At 40.9% G+C, this 20,924-nt stretch overlaps 1 protein-coding gene across 2 annotated transcripts; it reads left to right on the top strand.

Moving 5' to 3' along the window:
* The first annotated feature begins 2,570 nt into the window (after nt 1-2,570).
* SYMPK (symplekin scaffold protein) lies at nt 2,571-20,307 on the top strand. Of its 2 annotated transcripts, none has more exons than XM_063431732.1 (27): nt 2,571-2,688; nt 5,421-5,500; nt 6,121-6,186; nt 6,302-6,355; nt 6,441-6,514; nt 10,610-10,736; nt 10,999-11,248; nt 11,351-11,521; nt 11,815-12,057; nt 12,240-12,385; nt 12,816-12,966; nt 13,106-13,322; nt 13,405-13,555; nt 13,639-13,865; nt 14,127-14,208; nt 14,326-14,439; nt 14,529-14,676; nt 14,776-14,936; nt 15,432-15,540; nt 16,296-16,396; nt 17,521-17,611; nt 17,903-18,004; nt 18,142-18,329; nt 19,143-19,319; nt 19,546-19,635; nt 19,738-19,911; nt 19,989-20,307. In XM_063431732.1, exons 2-27 carry the CDS (start codon nt 5,423-5,425, stop codon nt 20,103-20,105), a joined length of 3,609 nt encoding a protein of 1,202 aa, XP_063287802.1. In that variant the 5' UTR covers nt 2,571-2,688; nt 5,421-5,422; the 3' UTR covers nt 20,106-20,307. The 2 variants fall into 2 exon arrangements, with proteins under 2 accessions (XP_063287802.1, XP_063287801.1); XM_063431731.1 differs by having other exon boundaries at nt 2,571-2,710.
* Nucleotides 20,308-20,924: the final 617 nt, after the last annotated feature.

Raw genomic sequence — 20,924 nt, 5'->3', positions numbered from 1 at the left:
GCCTCTTTCTGCCTAATCTTATAGGTCATTCTGTCTTCCTCACTCTGGGTTTTTTTATAATTACTAAATGCTAACTTTTTGTTTTTTACTATTTTGGCCACATCTGCGGAGTACCACAGTGGTTTCTTGAATTTTTTGCTTTTACTGACAAGCCTAATGCAATTTTCTGTTGCCTTCAGTAGTGCAACTTTTAAATAATCCCATTTCTTTTGGACTCCATATAAATTGCTCCAGTCTGATAATGACTCCTTTACACATATTCTAATTTTAGAAAAGTCTGTTTTTCTAAAGTCTAAAACTTTTGTTTTTGTGTGGTGTGACTCAGTCACTGTTCTTATATTAAACCACACTGACTGATGATCACTGGATCCTAAACTTTCACCTACAGTAATATCTGATACCAAATCTCCATTTGTTAACACTAAATCTAGTATGGCCTCTTTACGAGTTGGCTCCTCAACAACTTGTTTTAGAGACAATCCCAGTAGGGAGTTTAGAATATGTGTGCTCCTGGCACAAGTAGCTATTTTTGTTTTCCAATTCACATCAGGAAGATTAAAGTCACCCATGATGATAACTTCCCCCTTCATTGTCATTTTAGCTATTTCTTCAACTAGTAGATTATCTAACTCTTCAATTTGTCCTGGGGGCCTATAAATCACACCTACACGAGTTACTGTGTGATTACCAAATTCTAACGTAACCCAAACGGACTCTATGTTCGCCTCACTAACCTTTATTAGGCTAGATTTTATGCTATCCTTTACATACAAATCTGTATGCCTAACACTATAGTTCCCTCTGCCCCCCTCTTGCATATAAAGGGTTAAAAATCCTTTATTTAATCACCAGATTCCAGGGCTGATGTCCCTCTGCGCTCCACCTCCTCTGATGCCATTTGATGGGGGGAGCGCATTAGCCCCCCCCACATAGGAAAGCATTACCTCAATGCTTTCCTACAGGGTTTTAACTAACACTGGATGTACTCGTGCAGAGCGTGAGGATGTCCAGCATGTTTAAGGGACTCAAGAGTCCATTAGAATACTGGATGCGCCTCTAGTGGCTGTCTTAGTCTTTAAAGTAAAGGATCACTATAGTGTCAGGATAACAAAGCGGTTTTCCTGACACTATAGTGCCCCGAGGGTGCCCCCACCCTCAGGGTCCCCCTCCCATGGCGCTGAAGGGTTAAAACCCCTTCAGCAGCTTACTTTAATCCAGCGGCGGGCTCCCTTGGCGCTGGTGACCTCTCCTCCCCCGCCGACCTCAGCTCCCCCGTCCGACGTCACAGGAGCCGAATGCGCATGCACGGTAAGTGCCGCGCGCGCATTCAAAGTGTCCATAGGAAAGCCTTTCTCAAGGCTTTCCTATGGACGCCCTTCGCGATGGAGGAATAATATGCCTCCAGCGTCGCAGATGCGCCTCTAGTGGCTTTCCGGAAGACAGCCACTAGAGGCTGGCTTAACCTCAAATGTAAACATAGCAGTTTCTCTGTAACTGCTATGTTTGTATCTGAAGGGTTACAACCTGAGGGACCTGGCACCCAGACCACTTCATTGAGCTGAAGTGGTCTGGGTGACTATAGTGTGCCTTTAATGAGATGAAGTGGTTTGTGTGCCTATAGTGTCCCTTTAAATGCATTCATTGGGGGTATATCTACTAAACAGTTGTGTTTTTGCAGTGGAGTTTGCCTTTATGATAGTAGGATACTATGCACAGATAGCTGGTATTAACTGTCTGACAAAACCAATTGGGAGCTTTGCACAAACTCACAAAAATATGCTAGCTTAAAAAAATGTAAAATAAAGCATTACAAGAGGGACAGAGATCTGGGTACCAGAAATACTTCCTAACTAAAGTTGACAATTTTGTACTTCATTGTAATTCTTTTAATTGGCGCAGGATTACCAATAAAAAGCAATATTCCTGAAAAAGAGCATCACTGCTTTCTATAGTAAGAGATAAGCCAGTCTAGTAAAAAGGGCAGACCTTGTAAGCCTAATTACGAATAATAACTGTACAACTGGTTACACACTGACTAAACAACTTACATGTGATTTTCAAAAAATGTCACTACAGCAAGCTGTCAAACCCACATTTCCATGTTTGCAGCTGAAAAAATATGAGGTGTACAAAGATGGCGGCGTGTCTCCAACAAAATGGATGTGAACAGCATGCAACAGCCTGGCGCTCCCCAGCAAACAAAAAATATACTGTTCATTTCGCCCGAGATAAAAATGTAAAAATGCCTTACAGAAAACTATGCGTTCAACTGAAAATTAAGTGATATTAATAATAAAAAAAAAATAATAATAGTGTAGTGGGTGAACCAAGATGGCGGCAATAACCTCACTACGGGCGGAAGTTGCCTTTTTTGCCAAAGCAAAGAGTTCAAAGCAATAGAGCCTTAAACTAACTGATTCAAATTTTGGAAAGTAGAGCTTTCTCGGTGAGTAGTTGCATTAAACTAAATGTGATGAATATTCAGTTTCTGTAAGGACATATTTTGCGTTCCTGTAAGAGAATTTCTTAACTATTCCAGACGTGTCGCGTTTACTTTTGCGTTTAGAACTCTACAGGAAGTATGGCCCGCTGAAGCTTCCAAGATGGCCGCGGTGGGCAGGATTGTATCGTGAGCAGGAGTTCTTTTGGAATATTCTGTTGTGAATAAGAATTTTAAGAACCCAGCAGGTTAGTTTGGCTCTAAAACCAGGTAAATATAAAGAATGGAGCACCATGCACCTTGTTTGTTGGTGTATTGTGAGCAGTAACACCACATTCTGGTAATTCTGTAAAACCCCCATTGGAAATCTGAATTGCAGAATGTGGGATAAAATAAATAGCCCTGCCTGTGTGGATATATTACGGAGACTCAGATATTTTAACCTGCATTTTTGCCATTTGAATGTAAATTCTCTACAATTAAGATTTTAGTGAAGAAATCCCAATGTGAATCTGGCTCATTCATTCCTGGTTTCATACTGCCTGAAGAATTCACCGAACCTGCCACCGTGGAGAGCTGTGTAGCTGGGGAACTGCCCATTGAACGCCAAAATAACTTATCTGGGAAAATACCTGGTTTGGGGCATAACCCAGAACATGGCTTTAATTGTTTAAAAAATGCATTCCTCAATTCAGGGAAAACACCTCAATGAAAATGTGGATAAATACTTAATTTATAGTCTTTTAAAGGGGCTCTATAGTCACCCGGACCACTTAATCTCCCTGAAGTGGCGTGGGTGCAGTGTCCCTGTCCCACTTAGTCCTGCAAAGCAAATCATTGCAGTTTAGAGAAACTGCAATAATTACAGTGCGGGACTAAGACAGCCCGTCAATCAGACAGCCACTAGAGGCACTTCCTGGTGGCTAACAGTCTTTTGGTCACCTAACTGACTGGACGTCCTCACACTTTGCATGGGGACATCCAGCGGCAGTAAAATCCCTATAGGAAAGCATTGCAGCAAAACACTCACCGCACATGCGCATTAGGTCCCCCTGTCAGAGGAGGCAGAGCGCCGAACTAGCGCCGAAGGAGTAGACCAGAGGACTCTATAGCATAAGGAATACAACTTTGCATTCTTTACACTCTAGAATCTCTGTAATGAGGGTTAGACATATATAGCTCTATCTCCTGCAGGTCTGCTTAACTCAAATGATGCATTGCACAGCTCAAATAGAATGTAATTTGTTATTAAAAATGTTTTATTATGATTGTTGAAAACAATGTAGCTAAAGGAACACTCAAACCACAATAACCACTACAGCCCACTGTAGTGGTTATGGTGCAGTGAGTCCTCTGGCACCCTACCAGAGCAATCTGTCAAGCAGTTTTGAATGGTTTGACAACAATTCTCTACTTCTCCTGATAGAATCCAGGAGGCCGGTGTTCTCCCTAACAATTTCAGTAACCACTGCTTAGTGTACTGCGTGCACAAAATAAAAGCTACTAAATCCTCTCCCATGGTTAAAATCACCAGTTCCTTCAAAATATTTATTCTTGAATCCTTTCTAAATTACATCAAGAACCTCCCATGGCACAGATTAAACCTAGATCCAGATTTAGATTGTGCAGTTGAATTCTTTCAGTCCAAATACCTGGGTATGTAATTAGACCCCAATCTATCTTTTGGCCTCCACATAGAAAAACTTGCATCTAAACTTTATCCAAAACTAGGTGCCCTGTACAGAAACAAATCCTGCCTAAGCCCTACAGTAAAGGAAAAGATTGTACGCAAATGCTGATGCCAATCATTGATTATGGGGTTGTAGTATATGCACCTGCACCGCAAACCCACCTTCATAATCTTAATACATTGTATAACTCGTTCTGCCGATTTGTGCTACAATGTAATTACATGACCCACCATTGTGACATGCTAAAATAACTAAACTGTCTGTCGCTGGAATCCAGATGCACCCTTCATCTTTCCAGCCTTGTGTTTAAGAGCTTTTCTGGGAAGCTCCCACCCTACCTGAGCAGAATGCTCTCTCTGGCTGTTCCCACCGCCTATAACCTCCGATCCAGTACCAGCACTTTTAGTCTATCTCAATACAAAAAGAAAGCGTCCCGATCCTCCTTTTCCTACAGAACGCCGCAATTATGGAACGACCTCCTGCACACTTTCAAATCTTCCCCAAGCCTAAAATCCTCTCTACATATCTCAAAACAGAATGCACCTGCCATGGTTGATTATATATTTTTTACCTGTTTTATGTTACATTTTGTATATATTGTATATAAATACTGTTTTTGTATTTTATTGTACTCTATTGTATCAATGCAATGCTTTGTGGACCCAGGACATACTTGAAAACAAGATAAATCTCAATGTATCCATCCTGGTAAAATATTTTATAAATAATTGTCTATCCCGCTGGGCACATCTGATCAGGTCCACCTAGGTATGCAGGGCTTTGAATGACCACTCTCATTATACTCATTAAACTGGCAATTTCAGCAGTACTTTTAGCAAATGAGCACTTTCCTGTACTGCACCTGCCTGTCTTATTGTAGACACCTGGCAGGCCGTGTGAGTTGTCAAACCTTTCTAAAACAGTTTGATAATTACTCTTTGAGGGTTCCATGTTATTCTGGATATGAGCATAAGATCTTGGAAATGCCCCTAGACTGTAAACCAGACACAATTTAATTTTCATATTTTAATTTTAGCATGAAACATACCAAAGCTTATGAATAGCAGCCTTAATAAACACAATTGTGTGTGTGTGTATATATAAATATATGTATTCATTAAAAAATTATACTTTTTAGCAAATCTGTTCTGACCAACCACAAATTATACTCTTAACATTATCTTCCCCAGGTGTATTGGTATATGAGCACACTATGCTGTTACATTACTTTGTATGTCTACATGTTTGTTGTTTAATTGGATATATCTATCTATAACATTATATTGCAGCAATGGCGGTTAGTATGGCTTCACAGTTCTTCTCCGAAGAAGATGAAAAGATCACTACAGACATGTCTACATCTGAAAGGGTAAGAAGGCAGATAAATGGTGTAGGACTGACCAATGATCTCTTGGTTAATTGTCTTGCAGTGTGGGATGCCAGTGTTGATGCAGCTATGTATAGTAACACAAAAATAGGCCTGTGTTACATTGATGTATCTTATCTCTTCACTAATGTTTCAATATGTAATAACTGATATGCTTTAATAATGCCAGTGAGGTCCAAACATGCGCAGATTTGTTGGTTTTTTTATTTTATTTATTTTTTTAGCTGTGAGTTGTTACATTTCAGACATCGTTTTTTGTGCTATTTCAATGCTAAAGAATGCGGCTTATGTCAGGCAACATGTCCATTTAATTATAACAATTACTTCCAATGTTGGCAATGTTTATCATATAGTAAACAGATTGACACGTGTTTTGGGTATTCGGTATTTACACAAGTGCAGTTACTGAAATTTAGATGTTATCCCACAGAATTAACTCGTGTGGAATTAGTTTGTCTTTTTTTTTTTTCCCATATTCAAATTTTTGCAGAATTTAAATCTTCCCCTGTAAAAACTATTTTGTTACATTTCTGCTCTGCAGAGTGAATTATTCAGAGGTTGGAGGGAATAGAATAATTATTTTCACTCATGTTTTGTTCTAGGTTGTGGATTTGTTAAATACAGCTGCACTAGCTTCCAATGAAAATAAAATCACCATGCTTAAACAGGTGAGTCTGGAACTAATCTGTTTTGATCACAAAGGTTGTAGAACTGTTATAAATTTTACAGAAATGTAGCACACATTTATTGCAGAATTCTAATGTTTCTGTGTGTATGTTTCAGGTTCAAGAATTGATTATTAACAAGGATCCCACTCTGTTGGATAACTTTCTTGATGTAAGTACCAGAGGCTGGTAATTTAGAACATATAGAAACTAGTCCAAGTCTATGAAATAATGAATTTCCTTTTTCCTCTTTTTAGGAAATAATTGCCTTTCAGGCTGACAAATCTGTAGAAGTTCGTAAATTTGTTTTGAATTTCATAGAAGAAGCCTGGTGAGTTCTATAATGTCCTCCTAATATCATTGAAAGGGTCACTACAAGCTGAAATTAACCCGTCTCCCCGAATGTTCTACAATCTGAAATAGCTCTGCCCACCCCACCCCCTCCACCCCCCATGTGTAGGTCTGCTTAGCCAACATCGCTGGTCATCTGCTTACAGAGCCAGTGTCGTTTAGTGTGTTTGGAACCCTGAGACATTCAGAGAACTTTAAATATATAAAAACAATAATTAAACAGAAACTAAACAATAGGTCACATTGCCTGTAAAAGGAGAGTAAAGCCCTGGCAAGTGTAGTTTACTTGCAGTGTCCCGTGTGTAGTCCCATATTTAGGTCACCTGTTTGACAGGTTTAAGGTGCACTTGCGTATGCAATCACTTGTCCTGTGCTAGGGAGTCTATTGCCCTCGACGTTGCTTCTCTGGGTACAAACGGAGTTATTTCGTCAACGTTACATGCTGGACTGGGTCCCGTTGCTGCTGCCGGTATCGGGAGTCCCAGGGACTGGAGAAACTTGGGTGCTTCGGACCTGTGTATCAGGTGGACCGTCTTGCCAGCGTGTTCCGTTGTTAAACGGTGGGGTCCCCATTTATAGGGGATATCATGTTCCCTCAGCAACGAGGTGATGTGGCGGAGGGATCTGCGCCAGGTAAGAGTATGCCGTGACAAGTCTCTATAGAAGGTCAGGCTTGCTCCCTCAAATGTCACCGTGGGAGAGCCTCTCGGAGCTCCCATGAGGGCCCCCCGATCAGAGTCCTTGACAAATTTAATCAGCACATCTCTTGGTGCCTCCTGGGGAGCCTTGGGTGCTTTGGGGGTGCGAAAGCAGGAGTCAATACCTGCTTGTTTTGCTTGTTTGGGGATCAATAATGTTGTTTGTAGCCTCCTGCAATAGTGTGGCAGCTCCTGGTTCACAACCGATTCAGGCACTCACCTGATCCGTAGGTTTCTGGCTTTAGTTTTATCCTCCATTCCCGCTAATTGTGCGGTCAGCATTGCACATTGCTTTTGCAAGAGTCCCAAAGATGTGTCCGTAGCCGCCTGTGCCATCCTTGTGTCCCCGAGGGACTCCTCAATGGAGACCACGCGGCCCGAAAGCGTGGAGATTACCCCTCGGACAAGCGCCATGTCGGCGTTGAACATTGCCTTGATGTTCAGCATTAGTGCTTTTATATCGGCTTTTGTGGCGGGTGCTGCGTCACCTAGGTCTTCAGGCTGCGGGATTGTGGTATGTACCTTGTTAGGGACATGGTAGGAATCAGAGACGCTGTCGTCGTCTGAGGATTGTGGGGTATAGGCCTCCATCGGCGCCATCTTGCCGAGTTCTTGCCGCTGAGACGGGCGCATAAAAGTGCCGATATCTTTTAACCCCGAGCCAGGATCTGCACTGCTCTTTTTTTGTTTTTTTTCCCATAGTGTAGGGCGCTCTGTGGATCTGATTGTCGGGTCCCAGAGGGTAATATTGTCGCTGTATTATCTTTTCTTTCGAATCTCACGTTCAGAGCTGCAGTGAAGTGCGACTTGCTCTTTCAGGCGCTGGCTCCGCCCCCCAGAATCTGTTATCTTTTAAAGTTGAATACAAACTTGTAGACCAAGCATGTCAAACTCAAAGGCTAGCACGGGCCACATAAACAAGGTTTAAGTTTATGTAGTCCACAAAAAAAAAAACACCTTACATTTTCATATAAACGTAGGTTTGTTTTGAAAAGTACAGTATAAAAAAAAACAGCATCCCGCCTCTACGAAATCCCAGTCTCCCCTCTATACTAAATCCCAGCACCTCCCTCTACTAAACACTAGCCCTTGTTTAAAAAAAAAAAAAAAATATATATATATATATATATATATATATATATATATATATATATAGGTCAATTTAGCAACTACATTGTGTCTACCAGCTGATTACACAAACTTAGGGATCAGGTTATAACACATAATTCCTTGATGTCACTCGGATGGTGAAGTTCCCATTTAAATCTCATCTGTTGCATCTGTAAATATATCAACTTTTTCACTTCATTGTTCTTTGCCATTTTATTTATTTTTTGAATATCTCTGCTCTCCTTCGATTGATAGCCTACTTACTTTTTTCTGCATTTTATTATTTATTTTTTATTCACCATATGTCTATTTACTGCCCTGCAGTACTTGCTCGATTTTTCATTCGAAATATGACATTCATTACTTATGCCCCTGTTCAGGGACTATCTTTAGCATCCATCCGGATATTTGGCGAACATAGGGTTAACCTTCTAGTTATCCCCTTGCCGGATGGCTGCACATGCCACTCAACCATCCATCCCCCGCCCACCGACTCACGCTGCTCGTTCAGCGACGATGACGTCGGGTTTTTTATGGGCGGAGTCTGGGGGTTTAAATTGTGGCGGGCTCACTCACTCCGGTAAGCTCTTGACAAAGGCGCCACGCCAGCGCCGAAACGCGCGTTGAGTTAATACCGGGACCACTTCGGTCTGAGTTATCATGCTATTACTGAGACCATTAGGTTCAGAATCTGAATAGACTAGAAGTCTGAGTTATTACAGAGACCACTTGGTCCAGAATCAGATTATAGACTAGAAGTCTGGGTTATTTCAGGGACCACTCGGTCCAGAATCAGATTAGACTAGGAATCTGTCTGTTAAGTAGACTAGGTATCTATATGTTATACGCTCATTAGGAAGGGATTTTTCCTCCACACACTACTATCTTTTAATGGTTGCATCGGGGTCTTCAGCTATTTTAGCAATCAGACTCCCTACTAGCACCAAGATAGTAACTGGTATATGAATTGCGAGTGTGCTCTATTGCTCCTTTTCTGCAGAAGTAGCTATTTTAGCAATCAGACTCCTTACCAGTACAGAGAGAGTTACTGATACACGAGTTGTGTGTGTGCTTTCTTGGCTTCTTTCCTGCAGCAATTAGGTCCAAGGTTAGGTCTGCTATATTTCCAATCTAGCAACCACCTAGACCTCTTATCAGCACCTTGGATGAGAGCTGTGACAGTTGTGTATGAACAGCTACATTAGGAGTTTCCCCCTCTTAACTATTTTGCTACTTTAGTGATACAAATCAGGGTGATCGTTACGCTCTCACAATATACACACCGATAGCTATTTTAGCCATTGAGATTCTGTTATAAATTTCTGTCATTATAAGGTGTGTGATTATACAGACGATCTCTATTCTTTACACTTGCTACTTTTGTGATACAAATCAGGGAGATTGTTACGATCTCACAATATACACACTGATAGCCATTTCAGCCGCTGAGATTGTGTCACAAATTACTGTGATAGTAAGGTGTGTCGTGCTACAGACGATTTCTATTTTTTACACTTCTTTATGTATATACACTTTTATTATTTATTTTGTTTGTTCACTATCTTCCCTTGAAGGGGTTAATAAAAATTTATTATTTTACATATTTCATTTATGTTCTATACTGGCAATTTTTGAAGCCATGATTATGAACATTTCTATCCTGGGGTATAGGGACTGATGGTAGGGGAGGACCTTTCTGTCATACCTTTCTCAGTCTCTTCGCTTCTATATTATACTCATTGGGTTATGCCCTTATACCCTGCAACCTCGCCAACTCTAGTGCAAGATTGTATTCATTTATTTTCTTCCACTGGTTGTTGTGTCTTCTTTCATATATATATATATATAATTAGCCAACAAGCAGTCTCCACTCACATTGCCGCTGCCAGTATGCGACTCCGGAATCCAGTCTCTGTTATATCCCCAATGGTGCTGTCCGCATACTGTGCGAAACAGATCCTCCTGCTACCCTTGAAAACCTCTGAAGGTGGAGCACGTTGACGTCATGTCAGAATGTGATGTGGTGTTGCGTGCCTCTGTGCACCTCCAGGTCCTCCACTGTCCAGCCGCGGCCATCGCAACACTGACCAACAAACACACACACGGACACACTCTCTGACAGACACACACATTTACAAATTCTTGCACACACTCACATAATTTTATTTATTGCTCCCTTTCTTGATCTGAGATGATTGACTGTAGTTAACATACAGAATTTCAGGTGTTACTTCCCTTTTAACTCTATATTTTTTTGTCTCTCCCAGTAAGTTGGATAATGAACTGCTGTTGAAGCTAATTGCCAATCTTCATATGCTTCTCAAGGATGACAATGTGAATGTGGTTAAGAAGTCAATACTAACCATGACCCAGTTGTACAAGGTGACCCTGCAGGTGAGAGAGACATGGCTTGTCTTGATACATGCATTACAGAGAATTATTTGTCCTCTGTCCTTCCTCCTAAGTACTTTTTGTTTTGGGATTTCTTTACTTGATGCTTTCTCCTTTATTCTGGCATCTATCTAGTTCATAATCAAAACCTCAATTTTTCCAAATATTTAGATACTTTTTCACTTTTGTTTCTTGTTTCTGTCTCTTTCAAAAATATAATTCAGTTGCTGTATTAGCCATATCTGATATTCTCCTCTTCCCATAGTGGATTGCACGCTCACGCCCTCCGTCAGATCGACAGGAGTCTTGTTGGGACCTAGTCACCGAAATGGCCGGAGACATCTTGCTTATGTTGGAGTCCGATAATGATGGGATCCGTACCCATGCAGTAAAGTTTGTGGAGAGTTTGATTGTCACATTGTCACCTCGTACAGCAGACAGCGACATACCCAAGAGGCAGGAGGGTGACATCAGCCTTGAACAACTTCCCCCTGACCACCCCTATCTGAAATATAGTGAGTGTAACAGTTACTGTATCCTTGCCCATCACATTCCCTTTCAATATTTGTTCTGTATTTTTCTTACTGTGGACAACTCATTGCTGTTTGTTTCTACAGATGGTCTGCGGGATGCAGGAAAGCAGGCCCTTCAAGAACTACTGAAGTTCATGGCTCACCCAGCCATCTCCAGTATTAATCTAACAGCAGCCTTGGGTTCTTTGGCATCTATTGCCCGCCAACGACCCATGTTTATGGCTGAAGTCATTCAGGCATATGAGACCTTGCATGGTAAGTGCCGAAGATTGCAATGTTTTGAATTTCCCCTCAATTAGTTTGTCGAAATCATTTTGTGACTGTAATTTATTCAGTATGGAAATCCACCATGTACCATCTTGCTCACCATTTGCTTTATATGCTCATCCCACTTTTATGAGCTTTGGTTTATTTTTATTTTATTTTTTATTTTTTGAAACATGCTTCTGCAAATTGATCAACTGTCTTGCTTTCTAAAATAGAAATAAAAACATTTAGCTATTACCATTAACTTTTCATTGCTCCTCTTTTCTCTCCTACTCCTATAGCAAACCTGCCCCCCACTCTGGCAAAGTCTCAGGTGAGCAGTGTTCGGAAGAATCTTAAGTTGCAGTTGCTTAGCGTTCTGCGCCATCCATTATCCTATGACTACCAAGGGCCCATCACCACATTGCTGCTAGATCTGGGAACCAGCCAGGGAGAAATCACTAGAAATCTTCCACCTCCCAGGGATATTGGTCGAAAGCGGACCAGGGAAATGGAACCAGGAGGACCAAAGAAGAGCCGCACAGGTAAGACGTCCCTTCAGTCTTTGTATAGTAGAGCAATAGCTTGGTGAATGTGGATTTGTAGTATTATGAGCAATTGGAGGGCAGTGGGATTTTGGTGACAAGGTAGAGTATGGGAGCAAATGATTCCTCATAAACGTTGCTGCAGTTCTATAACAGCTTTGTGATCTCCACTTCCACTTTAGACGCAGCTCTGGCTGACGACGACGATGATAAAGATCAGGTGCCACATCCTCCATTGCCCCCTCCTGCTCCATGCAAGCTATCAGCTACAGATATCACTGCAGAGTTTCTAAACCCCCTTCTGACGCCAGAGAGTGTTGCCAACCTGGTAATGTATCTCGCAGAAAACTGTTTCCTGTAGTGTTCATTGCTCAGATATTTTTACAAAAAAAAGAAAAACAACTGCATGGTTTAAATCCACACTGTGTAATGTGGGAAAAATGTCCAAGAAGACACATCTGCACTAATTTAAAAACATTTTGTTATATATAAGTTTCTACTCACAAGCAAGATATTTAAATTGTTCCTCTCGATACGATAACCACAATATAATAAACCACACAGTTTCAGGATTCCGATATTATGTACTTGCATATTCCCTCAAAGAAACAGTTTGGTACCATTTTTTATTTTTTTTAATTCCCCAAAACCTGGAACATTTAATAGTTTGTCAGTAAGCTTCTTGTGGAAAATCTTGTTGTTTTTGAAATATAATTTATTTTATCCCCGTTTTTTCTTATTTCATTGTGGTGTTTCAGGTCCTTATCAGTATGGTGTATCTCCCGGATACCATGCCTGCCTCTTTTCAGTCTACATATACACCAGTGGAGTCTGCGGGCACTGATGCCCAAATCCGGCATCTTGCTCGACTCATGGCCACACAGATGACCTCAGCGGGCATTGGACCTGGTAAGTAGTGGGATCTGATGTTGGTGGCTGCAGAGTAAATAATCACATGATGGGTGGTCTTGGATATAATGTTCACAGTACAATAATATGTCTTATAACAAGGCAACTAGGTCTCTGTTAATATTAATCTGTCACGTAGGTGTTGAGCAGGTTAAAGAGACTCCAGCAGAAGTAGTAGAGGAAGAAAGCGCCAAGCCTGAGGGATTGGTGATCAAGCGCCGGGTGTCAACGCTGGTTCAGGGGCAAGCCATCTCTGTGCTTGGTGCCCAGAGTACATCTATTAAAGAAAATGAAGATGATGAAGCCCCACAAGCTAAGAAAAGACCAGAACCTATTCTGCCAGTAACACAGCCCAGGTAAGAATTAATTTAAACTATATTTATGTGTCAGTTAATGATCCCACCCATGTGCACATTAAACCTTATTTTCAATGCTCAGACCTGCTGGGGTTGGAGGCCGTAAGAAGGTTTTCAGATTAAAGGAAGTGTCTGAGCCGCTAACAGACACTCAGATTGCGAGTCTCAAACTTGGAGCAGTGCGGCGAATACTGCAGGCTGAGAGGAGTGTCAGTAGCAGTGGCTCATCCCAGGTACTAAACCCTACATGCCATTAATTAGTATCAGTCATAGGAGATGTAATTGTGTAATAAGCTGTCATGATATATTTATTTAGATGCGAATAAAGGTCCTTGCCCGTCTGGTGACCCGTTTGGATACTTCTATGAAGGCAGAGGTTTTATGTCACTTTATGAGTGACACACGTGGGAGACTTGAGTTGGCACTGGCCTGGCTGTTCCAGGAGTACTGCGAGTATCTGTCTTCCGGTGACGACGAAGGATATCAGGAATGTCTGATTGGGATACTGACCGGTCTCCAAGAGAGACCTGACCAAAAAGACGGGTGAGTGATCATGTGCTTAAATGTGTCTTGGGAGTGACTTAAACTAAACCTGCTAGAGGGATCCTAAAAGATACTGATTAAAAATATTCAATACTCGCGTGCAAAATGTCAAGATAACGAGGTCACGTGCTGTATTTGTTTATACAGAGTGCTAGTGATATTTAATAATGGCACAAAATGTATAGTTTAACCCTATGTAAAACTATGACAAGATATATGAATCTACTTAAGGCTCAGCACACCCTCTTCTTATCCCTTTAGGATCTTCACAAAAGTTGTCTTAGAAGCTCCTCTACTCACAGATGCAGCTCTTGACGTAATCCGGAAATATTGTGAAGATGAGGTAGGTGGATTACCATCCTTTACCTATTGTACAACGCTAAAATGTCACTTCGTTAGACGTTGTACTCTTTTATAAGTTGCACTCCTTTGCACCCATCATTCTTATCTCTTGCTCCAGGGTCGCAGTTATCTAGGGATGTCCACTTTGCGAGATCTCATCCTCACTCGGCCTGCCAGGCAGTTCCAGTATCTCCATCTTCTTCTGGATCTGAGTTCCCATGAAAAGGATAAGGTTAGAACTGTAGGATAACAAGTATTGACACAGAAGCAGTGCTGCTCTGTCTTTGGGTTTCACAAACTCCACATGTTCTCTTTTCCCAGGTCCGTCAGCAGTCTCTGCTATTCATTAAACGTATGTACGACAAGGAAAGTCTCCGACAGTATATAGAGAAGTTTGCCCTAAATTTTTTGCAGCTTCTCGTCCATCCAAACCCTCCATCCATTCTCTTTGGTGCAGATAAAGATACAGGTGAGGACTGTGGACAAAATTAAAAATCACTACTTTATTTTCACCAGCTCTCTCTTGTTATCCACATATGAATTTTTTTCTTTCTCCTTTTCATTATAGAGGTTGCAGCACCCTGGACAGAAGATACTGTTAAACAGTGTCTATATCTGTACTTGGCTCTACTACCACAGAACCACAAACTGATACATGAGCTGGCATCTGTCTATACAGAAGCCACCGCTGACATCAAGAGGACTGTGCTGAGGGTCATTGAGACCCCGGTGAGTACATTAAGCAAGGAGCCCATTCCTTTTCTAAAAACACATTATTTACTTTTAGGGGGGGCTGCTTTCTCAGTACAGTAGTATGTTTTATTATGTTTTAGACCAAGTTTGAGTTTCTGTTCTACTTTAGTTTACTCTGCTGGAAGACTATTCAATACATCTACGGTTGTGTCTGTAAAAGGATATATCACATTGCCTTTCCTCCGTCTTCAGTTCCTGTCCTCTGTTTGTAGCCTTTCTTTTATATAGAAAATAACACCTTTTTGTGCTTTGTAAAATTCCTTTAACTATTTGTAAAGGAGAGGGGTAAATGGCAATATTATGCTATAGCAGGTGACTCTCTGTGAATCTAGAGAGCACAGAATATTAGTAGCTCAAAAGTAAAATTAATGGTGATACCAACGGAAAAGGATGATGAGTGAAGGACATATTACTCCAATTCATGTATCTCTCTTTAACCTCCACTGAACTCTTCTTCCAAACTGTCTCCAGATCAGAGGCATGGGCATGAACTCCCCTGAGTTACTGCTGTTGGTGGAAAACTGCCCCAAAGGAGCCGAGACTCTTGTCACCCGTTGCCTGCACATCCTGACTGACAAAGGTAGCTTTTATCTGACTGTGTGCTTCTGCTGCCCATGACTCCTATTTCCTGTTCCTGTTTACAGTTTTTCTATATCAGTGTTTCCTATGTCTAGGATAGGGCCCTAATTTGAGTGTCTGTGCTGTTTCAGTGGGTTTCCACTGGTTGGATCGCGCACATCATATTCATTAGGCAGCTGTCAGCTGACACAGATAAATGTGTTAAAAATGGGTCTCTGAACTAACTTTGCATGGATCATCAAGGTGTTGCCTTGTACATAATTTAATTCCCTGTTCAAAATGGTTAAGTACCATTGGTCATTATCATTTCCAGCGCCCTCTTTCAAATCCTGCTTATTGCTATTTGCTCTCCAGTCTCCGTTCACCATAACAACTAAAAAGTCCAGCTGTGTTTCCCCCTGGATTCATATGCACAAGCACATTTCTGTCCTTGGACTATCCTGTCCCAGGACTGTGGCTTTCAAACATTCCACCTACTGAGCAATACTTTGCTGTAAAACCTTCCACTCATCTTTTTCACCAGGCTGTGGTTCTCTGGTAGACACTGGATTTTAATACTTTGGTTATAGATGTGAATGTTGGCCGCTGGTCCTCATCAAGCAGGAACTTTATCCTCTGTCATGACACATCTGAATGCTCTTTACCGAGCTCTATGTCATGTCCCACCCAGCTGAGCAATAATGCAGTTGTTGTGTTCATGTTTATAATCAACAGATCTGTTTGTAAATGTTTATTAAACTGTTTGTCTAACCCTAGCACCACCGTCTCCTGAACTGGTGAAACGCGTCCGTGATCTTTATCAGAAACGTCTGCCAGATGTCCGTTTCTTGATACCTGTGCTGAATGGGCTAGATAAGGTGAGTAGACTAAAGATTTGACTATTACATTGCCACAGTGATTGGACACGGCCAGAGGTATAGAGGTATAAGTCGTATATGCATCTATATGCTCCCACAATGCCTAGCATGTTGCATCATGCAAGGCATTGTGGGAGAGTGGTGATAAACACACCACCCATCAGAGGTCGTAATCCAGGCTCAAAGTCAGTGTAGTATTTAATATACATAGTCTGTGTTTTTGTTATCAGAACTTTTTATAGACTTTACTTAAAGCTGACCTCAACGGTTGCTTGTTTAAGGGCAGAGTACAGAATATTTGATTGAGTCCTAACCTCAACATCTGAGGAAAGGGATTTAGGGGTGATTATTTCTGATGACTTAAAGGTAGGCAGACAATGTAATAGAGCAGCAGGAAATGCTAGCAGAATGCTTGGTTGTATAGGGAGAGGTATTAGCAGTAGAAAGAGGGAAGTGCTCATGCCATTGTACAGAACACTGGTGAAACCTCACTTGGAGTATTGTACGCAGTACTGGAGACCATATCTCCAGAAGGATATTGATACCTTAGAGAGAGTTCAGAGAAGGGCTACTAAACTGGTTCATGGATTGCAGGATAAAACTTACCAGGAAAGGTTAAAGGATCTTAACATGTATAGCTTGGAGGAAAGATGAGACAGGGGGGATATGATAGAAACATTTAAATACATAAAGGGAATCAACACCGTAAAGGGGGAGACTATATTTAAAAGAAGAAAAACTACCACAACAAGAGGACATAGTTTTAAATTAGAGGGGCAAAGGTTTAAAAATAATATCCGGAAGTATTACTTTACTGAGAGGGTAGTGGATGCATGGAATAGCTTTCCAGCTGAAGTGGTAGAGGATAACACAGTAAAGGAGTTTTAACATGCGTGGGATAGGCATAAGGCTATCCTAACTATAAGATAAGGCCAGGGACTAATGAAAGTACTTAGAAAATTGGGGAGATTAGATGGGCCACACTTATCTGCCGTCACATTCTAGGTTTCTAAGCTGACAGGCAACTTAATAAACCATGTTAGATACTTTTAAACCCTCCACTGCTTGGGTGTGTAGAACATCAGAAATAATAAACTATAAAATTAATTTCTCATCTCTTACAGAAAGAAGTCATTCAGGCTTTACCAAAACTCATCAAACTCAATCCGATTGTAGTAAAAGAGGTTTTCAATAGACTCCTGGGAACACAACATGGTAAGTGTTGGAGGGAGTGATGTAAGCTGACCATGGAAAAAAGGGGGGTATTTATTCCTAGCTTATGCTCTATGTGTACAGATATGGTTACTGCAATAGGTGAGTGTGTATGTGTATATCTGTTGCTGCTGCCATCTTTGTGGAGGCACAATCCGTCTTCATGTAAATGTAGCTTTTAATTTCTTCATTTGCTAAGGATTTTGTCGAAGTTATGTACTCCTCTTTTGTAGATGGCAAGTTATTAAGGGTGGGGGAGTGAGTCACTAAGACTTGTGCTCTTTCTTGTCACAGGAGAACTCAGTTCCACCATGTCGCCGCTCACACCTGGAGATCTTCTGGTTGCTCTTCATAATATTGACTCCAGCAAATGTGACATGAAATCTGTCATTAAGGGTAAGCCTCCAGAGTCCAACAAAATTCACTAAAATGTCTCCAACCACTTAGATTTTGTCCACTGTGCTACCACCACAACCATTTTTCCTTGTGTTCATTTAACTGTTATTTTTATGTTTTTATTGTTCTTTCCCCAGCTACCAATCTGTGCTTTGCTTCTCGTTCCGTGTACACCTCTGAAGTCCTGGCCGTGGTCCTTCAGCAGCTTATGGATGCAACACCTCTTCCCATGCTCCTCATGAGGACGGTCATCCAAGCCCTGGGGATGTATCCTCGACTTGGTGGTTTCATCATGAACATACTGACTCGGCTCATCTACAAGCAGGTGCCCCCTTGAGTTTGGTGACTGGGGAAAGGGTAGTAAAAGAAGAAAAAATGGAAGGTCCTCCGATTACCAGATATTGTGCGACACAGAATACTTTTTTTTTTGGTTTTTTTGGGAGAGAGAGATCAGTTTCCTATGACTAGTGGTTTTTATAGTGTGATATTTATGCTGGTGGCTGGATTCAGTTAGTATGATATTGCAGAGTGGAGCATTTATATATTTGTTATTTTTTGTATTCAGAAGGTACTGATAGCAGTAAAAGTAGTCCTTCGTCCTGAAGTGCTGCACATGGGAACGGGCAAAAAACAATGTATTCTCTAGCCATTGTGTCTTCAGTAGTTAATTAGGTAGCAGATATCAAAGAATAGACTATAGACTGTAAGTTCGCTTAAGCCGGGCCCTCTTCAACCTATTGTTCCTGTAAGTTTTTGTAATTGTCTCATTTATCGTTAAATCTCCCCCTTTGGTAATTTTGTAAAATGCTACGGAATATGCTGGCGCTATATAAATAACAGTAATAATAATAATAGGAAAGTCAGAGAAGACTTTTTAATTAATTTATTCCATTTAATATTGGATTCAGCTACCTCACTCCACAACGTAGAAATATGTATCCAAAGTGCAGATAAGAAAAAGAAAACCGGTCCTATTGCCTATGTTTAAACTGCAAGTAGTGCATTATTGTATAATTTTTAGTTTTCATGATGTGCCAGACCTTACCTAACTAATAGATTGCCTGTTTGTTGTTGCTGCTGACATTATTGCATTAGCGCATGGCACATTTAACTGATTCTCCCAAGTTTGCTCCTTTAGGTTTGGAAGTATCCGAAAGTATGGGAAGGGTTCATTAAATGCTGCCAAAGAACTAAACCACAATCCTTCAGCGTCCTCCTGCAGCTCCCACCTCCACAGCTTCTCTCTGTTCTACAGACCTGTCCTGACCTCCGGGATCCTCTTTTAGCTCATGTCAGGACATTCACTCCACACCAGGTGAGAAAGGAATCTATATCAAACCCTGTACACGTACAAAAGGGAAAGAGTAGAGTTATAAGAGGAGGTCTGGTCTAGTCATTAACTTGATGTCCTATTCCAAAAGGTTATGGGAGGAGGTCTGGCCTAGTACTTAATGTCCTATTCTAAAAGGTTATGGGATTAAGAAGGGAGGCTTTGTAGGTTGAGTGCACAGTACGTTTTCACTTGTCTTCTCTTCCTATAGTTGGCCCATGTTCCTCAGTCCATCATGGCTATTCTTGAAGCTGAATCCAGAGGAGAACCAGAGTCAGAGGATGCTGCGCAAGCTGATGAGGTTCTTTTTTTTTTTTTTATCTCCTTATCCCTTTCCTCATGATTAGTGCACTGTATCTTGTTTTGAAGCAAACCATCTTCTCTTTTTTTATCCTAACCTTAGGAGCAGGAAGACCCCGGCCAGGATATTATTTCTCGTCGCCTGGCTCAGGAGAAATCTTTAAAAAGGCAGCTCTTGGAGGAACAAAAGGGACGTAAAACCCAAGAATTAGATGAGGAAATGCCAGAGGTTGACACACCTACCATATTCATAGATGATAAAGAGGAAGAGCTAACGGTTTGTGTTAAATATTCTATAAATGTGTAAGTTTATGTCTCCTATTTTTGGATTTATCTAACACTTTCTATTCACAGAAAGCCCAGGTGAAGGAAGGATCCCAGGACGATTCTGTGAAATCTACAAATCGAACACCACAGCCTAGTCCACCTGATGAGCCCATGGAAGAGAGTGTAGAAACAAAAGATGACTGAGAGACCACAGAATTCATAACTTCACAATTAGATCTGCTTTGACTGAACATTACTGTGATACATTAAAATGTTTGTTCTATATGTAAATATTTGCAATGTTGTGTCTCAAAGTGTATGTACGTCAATTGGTCACTACCATTTCACAAAAGCTGAATTGGCAAACAAATGTGATAATAAAATTACATTTTCATGGTATTTACAACGTAGACTATGGTTCTGACACCAGTAGGCAAAACAACGTGTAATCTAGGATTTCGAAGTTATAGTTATGTAACAATGGGCATTTATTGTTCGCTTTTTTTAAACTGTCCTGTTGGACTTTTTAACCCCTTAAAGGAACACTATAGTGACCTAAATTACTTTAGCTAAATAAAGCAGTTTTAGTGTGTAGATCATTCCCCTGCAATTTCACTGCTCAATTCACTGTCCTTTTTTTTTTTTTTTTTTTGGCAATCTTTATTTTTATTGAGGCATATGAGAGAACAATACAGAAAATAGAGCAAGGAGTTAGTGCATTTTAAAACATATGGTATGCAAAGCAGTGATAGCAGTATCAATTCTAGTACTCCCTTCTATAACAGCCTCTTTTTATATATTTTGCATCGATGTATTACTATGCGGGTTAAACAGGTAGAAACAGTATAGCAAGTGTTCATAGAAATAGACAAGCCTTAAGTAGCATATATGGTAGGCAGAATTCTACCTACAAGAGCAGTAGAACACTCTACTTAGATAACAAGTGAGGCTAAGGCATGCTGGAGAAGCTTAGAGTCATTAGCATCTTGTGGTCTGCGCGTGAGTGTATGTTTGCTATGACAG

The sequence above is a fragment of the Pelobates fuscus genome, chromosome 9 (genome assembly GCF_036172605.1).
Source record: "Pelobates fuscus isolate aPelFus1 chromosome 9, aPelFus1.pri, whole genome shotgun sequence".
Taxonomy (NCBI): Eukaryota; Metazoa; Chordata; class Amphibia; order Anura; family Pelobatidae; genus Pelobates; species Pelobates fuscus.
Note: the sequence above shows the minus strand (reverse complement) of the source record. Positions and strands in the feature narration are given on the sequence as shown.

Excerpts from the sequence above, each read along its gene's own strand:
- SYMPK (XM_063431732.1), top strand. The coding sequence starts at position 5,423 with ATGGCGGTTAGTATGGCTTCACAGTTCTTCTCCGAAGAAGATGAAAAG. Across the intron at positions 11,522-11,814 it reads GGCATATGAGACCTTGCATG|CAAACCTGCCCCCCACTCTG; the intron begins GTAAGTGCCGAA and ends CTACTCCTATAG. Across the intron at positions 14,209-14,325 it reads GGAAATATTGTGAAGATGAG|GGTCGCAGTTATCTAGGGAT; the intron begins GTAGGTGGATTA and ends CTCTTGCTCCAG.